At 44.4% G+C, this 16,277-nt stretch overlaps 1 protein-coding gene and 1 long non-coding RNA gene across 4 annotated transcripts in view; one reads left to right on the forward strand and one right to left on the reverse strand.

Annotated features, from left to right (window-relative positions):
* LOC139268670 (KN motif and ankyrin repeat domain-containing protein 1-like) overlaps positions 1 to 16,277 on the forward strand; it is a 141,270-nt gene that overhangs the window by 114,663 nt on the left and 10,330 nt on the right. Inside the window, exons 4-7 of the mRNA XM_070887206.1 lie at positions 5,013 to 5,124; positions 5,228 to 5,437; positions 10,937 to 11,024; positions 14,889 to 15,108. Of these exons, the coding sequence (XP_070743307.1) occupies positions 5,013 to 5,124; positions 5,228 to 5,437; positions 10,937 to 11,024; positions 14,889 to 15,108 (630 nt within the window). The remainder of the gene's footprint in view (positions 1 to 5,012; positions 5,125 to 5,227; positions 5,438 to 10,936; positions 11,025 to 14,888; positions 15,109 to 16,277) is intronic.
* On the reverse strand, positions 872 to 16,206 carry LOC139268672 (uncharacterized). 3 transcript variants are annotated; one of them, XR_011594081.1, is made up of 2 exons: positions 15,999 to 16,206; positions 872 to 1,243 (listed from the first exon to the last, which is right to left on the reverse strand). It is a non-coding gene; the product is annotated as an uncharacterized lncRNA (long non-coding RNA). The 3 variants fall into 3 exon arrangements; XR_011594082.1 differs by lacking the exon at positions 15,999 to 16,206 and adding an exon at positions 14,371 to 14,801; XR_011594083.1 differs by lacking the exon at positions 15,999 to 16,206 and adding an exon at positions 6,945 to 7,439.

Here is a 16,277-nt window from a genome sequence, read left to right on the forward strand (position 1 = left end):
ATCCTTTGTCATGAGTCTACCGTGTGGTAATTTATCAAAGACCTTTTGAAAATCCAAGTATAACCAAATTGATTATACAAAATAAGAATTATTTCTTTAAACATTTGAAGAATGAAATACCCCCAGTTTGGTATCATCTGCAAATGTTGGTATCATCTGTTGTCTGTAATGCTCTTCAGGATCCTTAACCATGATTCCTGGAGATACCAACAACAGTGACAAATTCCATCAGAAAGAAAGGTAATTGGCAAACTACTGAAACTGCATCAAACGAAGTGATACGGCAGAAAGGCCAAGATTAGAGCAATAATTATCAGTGATCTTTTTAAAAAATGTATTCGTTCACAGGTTGTGGACGTCGCTGGCAAGGCCAGCATTTATTGCCCATCCCTAATTGCCCTTGAGACGGTGGTGGCGCTGCAGTCCTTGTGGTGAAGGTACAAGGACTGCAGCGGTTCAGTCCTGACTTTGTCATAGCGGTTTGGTACAACTGTGTGGCTCGCTAGGCCATTTCAGAGGGCAGTTAAAAGTCAATCACATTGCTGTGGGTCCAGAGTCACATATAGGCCAAACCAGGTAAAGACAGCAGATTTCCTTCCCGAAAGGACATTAGTGAACCAGATGGGTTTTTAACAACAATCCAATTGTTTCACAGTCACCATTACTGATACTAGCATTTTATTCCAGATTCATTTAACTAACTGAATTTAAATTCCCCAGCTGCCGTGGTGGGATTTGAACTCATGTCCTGGATCATTAGTCCAGGCCTCTGGATTACTAGTCCAGTAACATAACCACTATGCTACTATACCCTATAGCGATCTTGTGCAATGTATTTGTACATTTTGGCAAATTATACAAACAAATCAAATTTTGAATTTAATAAGAAACTATTTATTTAGCTTTTGCAACCTGTGCATTGTGATATTGTGAAATCTCTTCTGTGGCAACAGACAGCTAGCATTGAAACAGAGATGAAGACAGATTATTTGCTTTCTGATAGAGATAGAGAGTGTTCATTTAGCCACATAAACAGCAGGTTAACTTCAGCTTTGTTCAGGAGGTGGTCAAACACATCTCCTAATTAAGCTAATTAATAGAAGCATGGCCTCGACAGCATCATCGGAGGATGAGTAAAATCAGTGGTGCTATTCATGAAGCGAGGCAGCTCCTCACAGATCACTGAACTTCAGGAGCTCAATAATTGATCGAAGAACAGTTATCAGCAGGTGGTTTGGTTTCACTGTAAAAAAAAATGAAGTTATCTGCTGGAAATTTCAAAAATACACTGCCTTTCTTTCAACTCCTCAGATAAAGGTATTTGGCTTATTCATTTAGCAACAGAGTGGTCAAATCATGTCATTATATTTTTAAAAGGGCCCTGTTAGCTGAGACCTCTGTGAAGATGTCCTTACTCATTGAGATAGATTAATTATTTGCAGATTCCCCAGTGTCACTACATGAAGTGTAGGGTCCTAGTCATTTTATTTACATAGCACACACCAAGAACAGACAAAAAATGCAATTGACTACCTAAGGCTATAATCAGAGCCCAGCCTTGTCGACTTTAAATTGCCAAATGATATATGGTGGTTTGACTTCTCATTATCTATGTCAAACAGATTTATGCTTTGGTTCTAGCACTTTTCAGCTCAATTTGCACATTATCATAGTGCCATCGTGTCTCAGTGACAATGAAAAACATGCAGGTGAAGTTAAGCTACATTGGGGGAAGATTTCCTCTGGTTCTATCTGTCAGCGATATCGTACTTAGCGGAAATATTTTGTCTGGTTGCAATTTATTGCAAAATCATGAAAGTGTTGTAAAATAATTAACTTCCTGTTTTACAAGATAGAGTAATCAGAGGAAATGATCTCTCAATCTACATCATGAACAGAGGAAATCTTCACCCATTGTTTGGCAGTGTAGAACAAACTCTATTCTAGCAGAAATGTACAAAGCTGGTCAAAGTACTGACATCCCTCACCTTAATGATCACAAAAACTGCAATAGATTAAAACATTTCAAGGAACGAGGAATTCCTGTAAATTAGTTTTCTTACAGATTCCTCTTGATGCAATAAGCATTTGTGTAAAATATCACCACTTCTCCTCAAAAGGTTTTCTTTGTGCCCTCCTCCCAAAATATTATGGCTCAATTGTGACACAGACATAATACATTTTTATTCAGCTGACCTTCCTTCATCCTGCTCCAAACACAATCATGTTCAACAATCATGTTGAGGCTGAACTCAAACAGAAGATTGACCAACTTCATTTCATTCACAGTTCAACCCTTATTCTGGTCTTGAATAGGTTTCTGGCTCCCACTTTGTTGCCCCCTAACATTCCCAGACACTTTGTCTGTGGCTGCTGATCATCATAATATTAAACTATTCTCGTACAGCTTTTGTTAATCATTGTTTCTATCGTAACAACATAAGAGCCTGAAGGCACAATGCATGGTTACTCGGGCAAAGATCCACTGCGGAAGTGATTAAAAGCACAAGCTACCTGTCAGCAGGAGCATCACTGAGGATGCTATGTGGCTTGCGTTTTATCGCATGTCCCAGTAAATGTGCCTGTGGCCTTCAGGCAGCTAGGTGAAATTGTGCAACCATTTTGGGAAATATTAACTGAAGTGGAATCTTTGCAGGACCTGGGGTGAAAAAAGGACGAGTTGTGTTCCAGCAAGGAGTCTATTCATTGTGCATTTGCTCTAGTTACCTAAAGTTTGATTAGCCAATATCTTTGCCATTAATTAAACTGTCAAAATGATTTGATATAGCAGAGAAACAATGCCTAAAAATTGAAGGATTGCAAAACTGCTTACAGCTGGGGCACAGAATGGTACACTGGATTAGTTCAATGACCTTCCACCTCTGGAAACAAGATTCCAGACTAGATTATGTAGAATGACATAGAAATTACAACACAGAAACCAGCCGCTGGTCCAACCAGTCCATGTTGATTCTCCTCCACATCAGCTGTAGTGCTGCCCTGGTCCCGTATCCCCTTATTCCCCTTTCCTTTGTCAACTTTCTAACCTATTAAACATTGATTGCTTCAATCACTAATTCCAACTGTGCATTCCGCAGCCCTCTATGTAAATAAGTTTTTTTCTTGCTCTCTGTCCTAGATCTCTTGCATTTAATTCTGTATCTATGTTCTCTTGTTCTAGGACCTTCAGTCACTGGGAACAGTCTGTTTCTATCCACGCTATCCCATCTCTTCATAATTTTAAGCACCTCTGTCAAATCACCTGTAATATCTTCTAACGAAAACAGCCTCAGTTTTTCAATATTAGTGAGGTAAATGTCTCTTTCTGCCATGTGTAAGGATTCTATATTAAATTAATTTAGTTGATTTAAGTGTGTTCCTAGTGGCCATGGGCGCACAAGAAATGTAATTGTCACTAAAATAGCCATCTTGGTTAGCGAGGCTGCAAGGATGGGTGTCATAGTGAACTTTTATTTTCTGAGTTTGGGACTCCTAAGGCACCATATTGGGGCAGAAACTTTACAGTGGAGCTGCCTGTGTTATTCCTGGCTATGGTGTGTTTGACATTGACTCTGGAGCCCCAATTTTAACCTGGGGCCAGGAGTCATGTGGGTTGGGATGAATTGACTGAAAACCACCTGGCCCTCTGCCGTGGGACCAGGGAGATTTTAACTCCCGGACTATCTACATAGATCCCATCGGTCTCTAGCCTGAACCTGGCAGAAGCCATAGCTGCCTGGTGGATGGGAGCTGGATTTTGTGCGGCAGGAGACCGCTACTAGAGACCCAAAGGAACGGACCCAGCACTCGGCTAAGTGGTTGAGAGGCAGGTCATGAGGGCCCCACGATCAGGGTAGGGAAGTCCTGTATTGGGGAAGCCCGTGGTTTCCTTGTGGAGCCCAGAGGACCACTGCTGTTCCTCTTGGCCTTCATGGACACTAAAAAAACTCCACTAGGTCTTTTCTAGTAACGGCTCACCTTATCGTCAGGTTTCCCTGCACAGGCCTCGGTTAAAATCGCAGTCGGATCCCGATGACATTATCGCTGCCTGTCTTTCTCACCCGTTCAGAACAGCAGGTTATGATCGCAACCAGCGTGTCAGAATTTTAACTGCCCACTGGCCTGGTTCCCACCGGGCGGGCAGGGTTAAAATTGGCCCTTGGATGCCTGACATGGGGAAATATTCCATTCCCATCACTGAGATAACCTGTTTGAGAAGCGCAAAAACTAACCAGGAAAAAATTACTTGGAGCTATTAATGATCAATGATAAAAATAGGAATATGCGTGGACAATTGTCTGGTATAAAGTATCATTGAGAGGACATCATAGCCAACTATGAGGTCCTCACCTACTTCTCTAGCCAAGAGTCACTTGGTAGCGATCAGGAGAGAGACACTCGGTAATTTCCTTTTCTTTTTCCCAGGGGTATTGAGACCAAGCTTTAACACCTTATCTGCCATCCTAGGAGAGATCAGTAAATTCAGCACAGACCAGGACTGAACATGGGACAATGTAAGGTCTGAACGGTCCAGATAGTTCTTTCAGTATAAGCAAGACATTTGGGCAGTTCAACGTATCCAGTGTTCTGTGTGAAAATCAGACCTTTTAACATTACAAGCTTAATTGGGTCCAGGAGTGACAAGAGTGGGTGAGGGGTGACAACAAGGGGTAGAGCACAGATCTGTTCAAACTTCAAATTGCTTGGTACATTTCCATCTGCTGTTCAGAAATATGTGAACCAGTGCTGCTCAATTGAAAGGCTTTCAACCCATTTATTTACTCACTAAAGTGGTTTGTAATTATTGACTTTACAGAAGCTGAAAATGTGCATCATGTGGAGCCACTACCATCATCTTCTGAACCTTCGAATTTCAAAACTAATCTCCAGCAAGAAATATATAACAGCGATGCAGGTCTGACTCTCCTTGTGGAGAGTAAATAAGATTAATCCAATTGTAAAACATAACTACAGCTATTACCATGTTCATTTCTTTCTGTTTTTACCCATAGCTGTGTTTCAGTCCATGGCCCTTAAATCTATTATGAAAAAGAACAATGGAAATTTCAAATCAAGTGGTCTCTCAGCCAAAAAAAATCTTCAGTTCATTGGTGTAAATGGCGGGTGAGCATCAAATAAAGTTTTACGGTTGCTCAAGATCTGTGATGTGTGCAATTTTTACATTATGTTTGAGTGATGGTACTTTGAACAAGTAATGTTTTTTTAGCTATGAAACCACATCGAGTGAAGATTCCAACTCATCAGAAGAAAGTTCTAACAGCGATTTGGAAAAGGAATGCGTCAACTCAGGAAATCAAACCCAACATACTGACAACAAAGCAGAAATGTCCAAGAATACAGAGGGCATAGGACATGATGAGAGCCAACCAACAGAAATGGATGCTACAGTCAGTGTTATGCAGCACTGCAGTAAAAGGTACATTCATTGTCATAACAGCGGGTGTGATGATATTGCTAAAAACAATCAAACACAAGAGTTTGGATGTTTTAGACAATCAGAACACCAGGGAGATGTTCCACATTGGTGCTCCTGATGCATGCTGGGAGTGCCTATCAAGATATTTTGTACACATAACCTTCCAGCCATTAATCTAATGATCAGAGAATCACAGGCTGAAGGTGTGCCATTACCCATTATGCACTCCTTGAGAATAACAAGCAATGGTTTCTTGATGGGGAGGAGAGCTAGCTAGCTTTATTGACAAGCCTCCTGGCCAATCATTGAATGAGGAAGAAGTCTGAGAAAAGGCCCACCTGCTTGCTGGGAAGAAAAAGGATAAAGGGACACATGGGAAGTCAGTCAGGTGTTAAACTGGAAACTGTGAGGTGCAGGCCTGGGACTGGGCCTGGAAGCTTAGATGCAGTTGGTCAATTTTTGCAGTTAAAAGTTGTCTAGAAAAAAGATGTGTAATGAAATCCCCAAAACAAGTAAACCAACCCACAAAAGGAACAAGGCATGCGGTTCACTACTTTTTATTCATTTTTTTTAGGAGAAAAGTGAACGGTGAGTGGAGGAAGTACAGTTTATTTACAACTGTTACTCTCTATGTTCACTTGCTGTCAGTATGATAAAACAGCTCAATGATCCACATCAGACCTCGTTTCATTAATCTGTCTTTAGTCTGCCTACTGAAAATTTGGAGAAACACTTGAGGACACGTTTGAAAGACATGATGGCCCGGATTTTGCGTTGAGAATAACGGTGAGACTAACAGAGCTCAATGTTATTCTGGAATAAATCAGACAGCAACTTCTGGAGTCTGCACATGCGCAGTTAAACGCAGCAATCTGGTATTTGTCCGCATTGCCCTGTTCCTCCATACACTGCGCTTTAACAGTACCTCGCCGATAGACCTGACCTTGAAATCAATGCAAGGGCATGAAGTTGCTGTAGCTACCCACTAAACACTCCAGAAAAAATTAGGGCTACTGCATTCAGATGGAAGTGATTTTTTAACGGTGTATAAGTCATAATTACTGCCAAATAACCTCTTGGTCACTGAAAATTTAATTTTATGTGTGCAATCTCATTCCTTCAGAATGTAATTTATGTTGGAGATTTTATTTTTAAATATATTTTTCTTTTCCTTTCTGTCTCTTTTATCTCTCTTTCTCAATTCCATCTTCCTTTCCCTCTCTTTATTTTGTTTTCTGTACATGTTTTAAATCTAATTTATACTTCCTGGTGGCTCAGTGAGGATTCTTCAATCAGGTTGAGCCTTGAATATACTGAGTTGCTGAGTATATTCAAGGATGAGATAGATAGATTTTTGGACTCTAAAGGATTAAAGGATATGGGGATCAGGAAGGAAATTGGAGTTGAAGTCGAAGATTAGCCATGATCTAATCGAATAGCTCAAAAGGCTGTATGGCCTACTCCTGCTCCTAATTCCTATCTTCTTATGAGACACGCTGTTACTTACCCTGCTCTCACACACCACAGATCCCCTGTACAGGGCGCTGCACTGGATCAGATGCCTAATGACAGTGAGTTGCCGCTCAAGACCCCGTGAAAAGTCTGTGGGCAGCTGTCAGCGAAGTGAACGATGACTGCCGTTCCTTCACTGCTGACCTCAAAATCGGGGCCGATATCTGGTTCAGATCACAAGTGTTACACGCCTGGGTTGCGCTATTGTATAATTCGAGATTCGCAGTATGGGATCACCCCCGAACGCAAGATACTCAGACCAATTACGGGAGTGACTAACAAATTTTGTTGCAGTCCTTGTATGGCTCATTGGCTGCTCCACCAGACTCCACTTCCCTTTCCCCAGTTTAATAACGTTTGCAAATTTGCATTGCATTTCTGAATCCAGGTAATTTATATAGATGGAAATGGTGACTGTCTGTAATTGCATCAGTTCCTGAACACGACTGCTCCCTGAGACAGCCACCTGCTCCTAATGGCAAATTCAACATTCACAGCCAGCCAGTAAGTTACTTAAAGTCATATATTTCATCAATTATTAATAACGTGAGAAGGATTATCAGTGATACGGCAGTGAAGCCAAACCGGTGATAAACGACTGGCCAGAGAGGGGTCAGTCATGAACTTGGGTGCACGGGACATCAGTGGTGAACTGAGAAGTAGGAGAGTGTGTGCACCTGTAGATGCTGAGTCAATTGACATTTTCAAGATCAATAGATTTTTTTGTTAGGCAAGGTTTTCAAGAGATATGGAGCAGAGGAAGGTATATAGAATTGAGGTACAGATCAGCCGTGATCTTATAAAATGGTAAGAGGCTTGAGGGGCTGAATGGCCAACTCCTGCTCCTGTGTACAGTCTCTCTTTCTGTTGACTTCTGATATCGGTTTATTTTCTTTCCTATACTATTGGTCTTGATCTGCTTTTCTATTTCGGTTTCCTTTTCCTCTTTCTTCTCGTGTGCGCTTCTATGTTTTTCCTTTCTTTATTTGGGCTGGGACAGCATGTCTGACAGGTAGTCAGTAGGGAGGAGGGATCCAGCCAAGGCCAACAGGATCACTGATAAAGGAGAGAGCAGGCTGGGGCTTCAGGCCGTCAGGACATGGCCATGGGCCAGTGACACGTGACGGGTGCAGGGAGGGGAATCCATCCATGGCCAGACGCTAGATTCCAGGTTCACAGGAGCAGAAAGGCATCCAGCCAATTCTCCAGGCCAAGCTCGCAGAGCCACAATAAAGCGGGTGGTACTGTGGGACATAGCGCCACCTAGCTGCTGGCGGACTGACAGGTTAGTATAATGATAAGTATGCTCATGAGGTTTAAAACTAACACTGGGGTGCACTGAAAGTAATGTGCCAGCCAAATCATGATGCAGGAAGTAAGGGTTATGCAAACAGGAGATCCCAACACTTGTAATACAGATGGAATAGTCTGCTGTTCCTTTTGTAACATGCAGTGAAATAAAACCCAATATCACTGAAGTCACAAAATGTGTCACCTCTCATTGTCATCCTGCTGGGGGAAACTTGCTCAAGGCATATATAATTTGCCGGAGTAACTATTTGTACTAAGCATCCCTTCTGCACATGTGTCTCCTGACGCATGCACAGAAGCGAGAGTTAGGACAAATATCACCGACTCCATCCCCCCCCACCAGCGCAATTCCCACCAACCCTTTTCTACGCATACGTCCAACACCACGTTGCCTCCTCTGAGCAGCCGAACGCATCCGCTGAGCCTCCCACAGCACTGGGGAGAGCGAGAGTCAGGCGGGGAGAGTAGGCGGAATGGGTGGGGGAAGAGAGAAAGCTTGGGGGGGGATAGAGAGCTGGGTGGGGGCAGGGCAGAGAGTGAGAGAGCTTGGGGGGGGGAGAGGGAGCTTGAGGGGGGGGAGAGAGAGCTTGAGGGGGGGGAGAGAGAGCTTGAGGGGGGGGAGAGAGAGCATGGGGGGAGTTGGGGGGGAGAGAGAGCTTGGGGGGTGGGGGGAGGGGAGAGAGAGCTTGTGGGAGGGGAGAGAGAGCTTGTGGGAGGGGAGAGAGAGCTGGAGCGGGGCAGAGAGAAAGAGAGCTTGGGGGAGGGGGAGAGAGAGAGAGCTGGGGGGGGGGGAGTGGGGAGAGAGTTGGGGCGGCAGAGAGAGCCTAGGGGAGAGGGAAGAGAGAGAGCTGGGGGGGGTAGGGAGAGAGTTGGGGCGTGAGAGAGAGCCTAGGGGAGGGGGAGAGAGACACACAGGTGGGGGTGGGGTGGGGATCAGAGTGGAGAGAGGGAACTCAGAGAAGACGGATCACGTTCTTCTGACCCCCCTGGTACGTGCAAGCTTGGTGCGTGTGTTACAAGGGACATCGTTGGGGTGGATGAAATCCAGACGTCATGACACTGTCACTATTCACTTCATACCCAATAAACATATTAACAATCCGTACACAATGCTCCATCTATGGGGGGGGAGCGGTAAGGTCTTGCGCTTGGGTAAGGGTCTTCAGCTGGCAGAGCGATACACTTGCGCTGGGGTAATGGACTTCGGCTGGAACTTGGTATCTTCTGTGGCTTCTGAAGTCAAAATTGATCGAATTACAAATTGGAAATTCACTCAGAACTTGGGCTAGGCGGTTCCAGTTACACATTCCAGAGCAACTTCAGGGTGTGGGTTATCCTCCAAGGGGACCAATCAGCAATAGGTCTGGAGAGCCAATCAGAGCAATGGCTGCATTTCAGTTAGTACAAATAGACGCATCCATAATTTGCCTTCTAACATAGTAAAATATGGATTTCCTTCTCAATTTTAATTAAAGAGTGGACTTTATATATTTTAACTAGTAGATTAAATGGGTTCCCTTTGATTAATATAATGAACAACAGGCAATTTTGTGTGACAAAATAGGTGATGTAATCATACAAATTAGTTATGTTTGACAGGATATGCTACTTTGAAAATGTAGAATACTGCAGAAGCTATAAATCTGAAATATAAACAGAAAATGCTGGAAATACTCATCAGGTCAGTTAGAATCTATGGAGAGAGAAACAAAGTTAACATTTCAGGTTGATGACCATTAATCAGAAGTGGAAAAAGTTAGAGATACAACAGGTTTTAAGCAAGTGTAGGGACAGAGAAAGGGGGAGGGGAGGAAAGAACAAAAGGGAAGATCTATGATAGAGTGGAAGACAGGAGAGATTAAATGACAAAAGGGATGATGGTGCAAGGCGAAAGGGGGGTGGTAATTGGACAAGCAAAGAAACAAAAGATGGGGTCGAGAGAAAGTGTAAATGGCAGAATCATTACCAGCACCTGCTGTCCAAAAAAATGGGAGCAGTGGTTCTAATCTGAAATTGTTGAACTCGATGTTGAGGCCGGAAGGTTGTAAAGTGTCTAATCGAACAATGAGGTGCTGCTCCTCGAGCTTCAATTGAACAGTGGAGGTGATCAAGGACAGAGTAGTCAGTGTGGGAGTGAGGTGGAGAATTAAAATGGCAGACGACTGGAAGCCCAGGCTCACGGTTGCAGACATCAGAGTGCGAGTGTCTTTGCTTTCTCTATGGAGTATAATCTGTCAATGAATTTAAATCTGCAGCATTGTTTGTCTGATCTAGGAAAGATGAATGTCGAGGTTTCCCAAAATGGAGGGTCTCAGCAACTTGTAAGTTTAGAACTGGAATCTATAGTAGCTGAGTTTTTTTGTAGTTCCTGGTATGTGAACAGATGAAAAAAACTCCTGCCCTACTCTTATGCTATAATAGAATGTTCTAATACATTACGTCGTGTTATAATACATTACGATTTACAGAATGTTTTACAAGACGAATGGACTCATTCTAGGCTGTGTATAACCCATGCCAACCTGCATGTTATCCAGTGTGTAACAGAATAGACATTTAATCACTGGGTACATCAATTTTTTAACCAGCATACCAAATCATTAACATAACGTTACCAGATCCTGAGCCTATTCACGTGTAATTAATACAATTTAGTTGGTTTGTTTTTTCTTGCAGGCATGAATTGAAGCCGAGCCTCATCGCTGCTTGTCATCATCTGAAGAACCACCTCAGCGAATTGGGGGCCACAAATGACAAAGGCGTGGTATGGTACTTTTCCCTGTTTTAAATTTAACGGCTAGAATCAATATTGTATGTAAAGAATTTGAAGCTAAAGCCTTGTGCTGACTTTTGAACTTTATTATCGGTATGTTTTTCGGCAGTACTGCACTGTTGGAGTGATGAGTCATTGCTCATTGTGGTACTGACCCACAGAGACCAACAAGGTTCCAAGTTTGATCCCGCGTTTGTGAGTCCTGCTGCCTGTATACTGGCCCTTGTAGGGTCTTGAGTGCCATCAGTTCCTCACGTGCATGTCTCATGTGGCAACCCCAATGTGAGCTTGTCAGATTAATTCAATGTGCCCTACTGGTGAGAAGCAGGTCTTTGTAGCAGCCGGGTTTAGCGGATCTGGCAAGTTTATCTTGGGGTTCGCCACTGGTCTTCCAGATCCATGTGAGCCAGTGGCATGGCCAGTAAGGCCAGTGGAGAAGTCATTGTAGACATCAGAGTGCGAGTGTCTTTGCTTTCTCTATGGAGTATAATCTGTCAATGAATTTAAATCTGCAGCATTGTTTGTCTGATCTAGGAAAGATGAATGTCGAGGTTTCCCAAAATGGAGGGTCTCAGCAACTCGTAAGTTTAGAACTGGAATCTCAGTTCTCAGTAGTTGATCTCAGACAGGAATATTACAATCAGACTCAATACCCCTAGGCTAGGAAGGGGGTTCACAGAAGCATTCACAGTTCCTGATTACCACTCAGTGATCCCGAGTACATAATGTAGATTTTGGGTGAGAGCAGGATTGGGCTCAGCTGTTGAATCGTCTCCTTTAATTCTTAAGTTGAATGGCTATGGATATGGTCATGTAATGCTTATGGTACTGAGTTATGGGTATGGTCGTGTAGTGCTTATGTTACTGGGCGATATGGTCATGTAGTGCTTATGGTACTGGGCGATATGGTCATGTAGTGCTTATGGTACTGGGCGATATGGTCGTGTAGTGCTTATGATACTGAGTTATGGGTATGGTCGTGTAGTGCTTATGCTTATGTTACTGGGCGATATGGTCATGTAGTGCTTATGGTACTGGGCGATATGGTCGTGTAGTGCTTATGGTACTGGGCTCGCAACCCAGAGATTGTGGTCTAGAAATTGCGTAGCGTCCCATTTGGGATGATAACTTTTCAGGGAGCGCAAAAGTATCGCCGGGCAGTTAAGATTTGATTCTGCCAGGAACTTCCTCTTTAGCACTCCAAGAGGGAAGTGGAGCACAAAATTAAGCGCTACCACTTTCCTTAGAGCGCTAAAGGGAGTGAGAGGGGCGGTTTCGGCAGACTGCTGAGCAATGTTCAGGGCAGCGCTGCCGTCTTTACAGATTCCTTCCCTCCCTTAAAGAGAAGGGCCAATGCTGCATTGAAGGAATCTTCTGGCTGTGTGTGTTGGGTTATGGCACCTGTGTGACGTGCATATCAGCCCCAAGCTCTCTAAGAGAGTGCAGGGCTGAGCAATCGCAGGGGCAAAAGAAAGCAGGAGGCACCAGAATGGGGACATAAATAAATTTTGCTCTACCTGACCACAATTGTCTTTAATTAGCACTCCCCAAGCGGCAGCTGCCGTTGTTTACGCCCAGCGATGCTGCAGGGGACGGAAGCGAATATTACATCCGGGGCAGTAACGGGACGCTGCACACCGGATGATATCATGATCTACAATGCACAAGAGATCGAGGCAAAAAGTCTTAACAGCAGCGCAAAATTGCCAGGGAAGTTCGCGGGTGTCGGTGGTTTTACCGTGTCGGGTCGGTAACCCCTTAGTGTCCCGTCACTGCCCACCGCAGGCGCTAATGGGAGGTATAAACTAGGCATATTTCTCCCGCTGTGAGTTTAAATCCTACCATAGCAAGTTGCAAAATTGAATTCAATAAATCTGGTCATTTGTCGATTGTTGTAGAAATTCATCTGGTTCAGTACTGTCCTTCAAGGAAAGGGACTTACCACCTTTGTCTGGTAAGGCATACATGTGACACCAGTCCAACACTACGTGGTTGACTCTTAGGGGGAGAAATGCACTATCGCCCTGTTTGGACCGCTAATTTTTAAAAGTTTGAAAGGTTAGCACCAGATTTCAAACTTTTAAAATATTTGCCATTTGCGCTACCAGCAGCAGGCGGGGCAAAGACCTCAGCAGCACTGCACAATGGGCTGTGGGAAGGGCCATCGCTGCAGGCTCTGCAATATAAAAGTCACCTACCTGGAACACCAAGGCAGCAGGGAACCCGCACGATCAGCCTGGCAGTCAAGCAGAGTGCCGGGCTGAACGATTGCGGGCAGGAACCTGCGAAGAAAACGGCAACAAGAAAGGTAAGTATTTTTTTTACTTACATTGGTCACCTCACCTTTAATCAGTGCCCCGTAGTGGCCGGCTGCCCAATGTTCGCCTCCTGTGGCTGATGGTGCTTTGGGTCCAGGGCACTAACAGAGCAATATGCACGGCAATGATATCATGATCTCCAGGCGCAGGAGATTGGGGCGCAACTCCGTAGCACCACCAACAAACTCTCGTCGAATATGGCGGGAGTCAATGTCAACGCTGCGCCCGGCCACAAAACCATTTATGCCTCATTAGTACCCCCAGGGGGACTAACGGGAGGCACAAAGACACCTAATTTCTCCCCCTTAATGTCTTAATGTTCTCTGAAGTGTCTAACGCACTACCACCTTCACAAGGCATCAAGGGATCGGTAATAAATGTGGCCTTGCCAGCATCACCCGCATCCAAAGTACTGATGGAAAGATAGAACTTGCATTTATATAACATCTTTCAAGCCAGACATATTTTTAAAATGTAATCATTTGTAATGTAGGCAAACTTGGTAGCTAATTTGCACAATATGAGATCCCACAAATAGTAATGAGATAAGTGACCTGTTAATCAGTTTTGTTTGAGAGAAGAGTGTTGGCCAAGACACTGGTAGAATTCCCTTGCCCTTCTTCAAATAGTGTCATGGGATCTCTTGCATTACCTAGACTGGCAGTCAGGACCTCTGTTTATCACCTGAAAGACAGCTCCTCCTGCAGTGCTGCACTGAAGTGTCCGCCTACATTATTAGGGCTCGAAATTGGTGAAAGCTAAGTTCCACCCAAGTACCGCCCAAAGAACCGCTGAGATCCTGACGGTACTTTGGGCAGATGTTTCATGGAAAAATCTGGAAAAGACCGCCCGGAGGTAAAAATGGGACTTATGTGCTGAATCGCAGCGGCCCACTCTCGGCGGCAAATGCAATCCTCGGCAAAGTACCATAATCCTTCAGGGGACCCCATCCATCCAAATCCAGCTGAAAATAAAGAAAAGAAGTGGACTAACCTTTTTTTGCAGGTCTTGTTACTTACCGTTGAGGTTAGACCTGCCTCTACGCAGCGGTCTTTTCCCCTGCTGGAGCGGAGGACCGCCCGGACCAAACTGGCAGCTCGGCAGGCAGGAGGACTCTTCTGGGCGTTGCACACCGGCGCACGCCAGCGGACATCAGCGGACGGTGCCCAGCGGCCTTCTCTCCCCGCCGGCAGGAGGCTTCCATCAAACTCGCTCGGCGGGGAGACCGCCCAGAAACCAGGAAGACTGCCGAGAAAACTCGGCGGCAGCGGGACGGTAAGTCCACCAATTTCGGGTCTCTGCAGTGGGACTTGAACCTGCCACCGTCTGACTCAGAGGCAAGAGTGATACCTCTGAGGCAAAAAGCTGAAGTGAAGTTCTGGAGGGAGCCATGCCCTCAGTTCCTTTAGGAGAGAAGGGAAAATTTTGAGGAAATAAAAAGATTATAGTTTAAGGAATATCCTCAACTTGCCATAATAAAGAAAGCAAAGGTTTCGATTGTAAAGTTGACATTTTAATCTCTGTTTTATTTCTGCAGAGGCAGAGTTTAAACACAGTTCAGTGGGAATGGTTCAGGATTTCCAGTCAGAAATCTGCAGCTTCTGCCACAGTTCAAGACTTTCTGCTCGAACTCCGAGAAATGTCACCAGAACTACTTCTCTTTATTGTAAACTTAACAGATGAAAATCAGAACACCGCTCTCCATTACAGTGTCTCCCACTCCAACTTCCACATTGTGAGGCTCTTACTGGACACAGGTATCAAAAGATTTTTTTTGAAGTGCTGAAGTTCAGAAACATTTTATTTAGAATAATACAAATTTGACTCCCTGATGTCTTAATGGGTAAATGCATAGTGTGTCAGGTCATTAAGTCGTACAAACCAGGAAAACCTCTGCTTTGGTGGCAGGTCTGTGCCGGGGTGACTGATCTCAGCCAAGGCACTGGTGCTGGGAGCACCGTAAATGATCTGTGGCATAACCTTAAAATTAGAGCTAGGCCGAACAGGGGTGATGTCAGAAAGCACTTCTTCATGCAAAGGGTAATGGAAATCTGGAACTCTCTCCCTTAAAAAGCTGTTGAGACTAGGTCAATTGAAAATTTCAAAACTGAGATTGATAGAATTTTGTTAGGTAAGGATATTAAGGGTTACAGAACCAAGGCGGCTAAATGGAGCAAAGATATAGCTCATCCATGATCTAATTGAATGGCGGAATAGCTCGAGAGGCTGAATGTCCTACTTCTGTTCCTATGTTGCTATGATCTCAGTGCCCTTAGTCTAGAGATGGGAACAATCCATCAGGGCTCCCACTTTTGATCATTATCCAATAACCGTTGGTGGTAACTGTGTATATTTGGACATCGGGTGGACAAGATACGGCCGGGCTATGATGCCCCCACAGTGGATTGGCCTGCCAATGCTGCGTTTAGGTTCACACATAAAGAATGGCTGGTTGAGCAAGGTACCAAAGAGCTGCCACATCCATGGAACTGTATCTCAGCAAGAATCAGAGTCTTCAGGAAAAGAAAGGAGAAAATTGAGTAACCAAACCATGAACAATGGATTGTACAGACCTGCTGCTGTGTGAAACCTGTGTGTATATTTTCTTCATTGGGCCTCTGCTTGACGTCTGACACATGCAGCCTACCTGAAAGGTGCTGCATCTGCAGGGGAGGGGTGCACAGTTTTCCTGCCCCAAACCCACTTGCATCCTCCGACATCAGGGCTTCCTGGCTACTGCTGCAGCTGGGCAACCCTGGAAATCCCAGGGCAATGTAGTGGTGGCGGATGCCTAACACATCAGTTGTTTTTGCTAGATATGGCGGGGTGTGGGGGCGTAGGTTTTAACTATTTGATCCACTGCCATTTTTCTCAAAGTTAAGCATGGAAACTGAGCATTCCCCAGGTGCAATACAGAGGAAGCTGT

The sequence above is a fragment of the Pristiophorus japonicus genome, chromosome 8, assembly GCF_044704955.1.
Source record: "Pristiophorus japonicus isolate sPriJap1 chromosome 8, sPriJap1.hap1, whole genome shotgun sequence".
Lineage (NCBI taxonomy): Eukaryota > Metazoa > Chordata > Chondrichthyes > Pristiophoridae > Pristiophorus > Pristiophorus japonicus.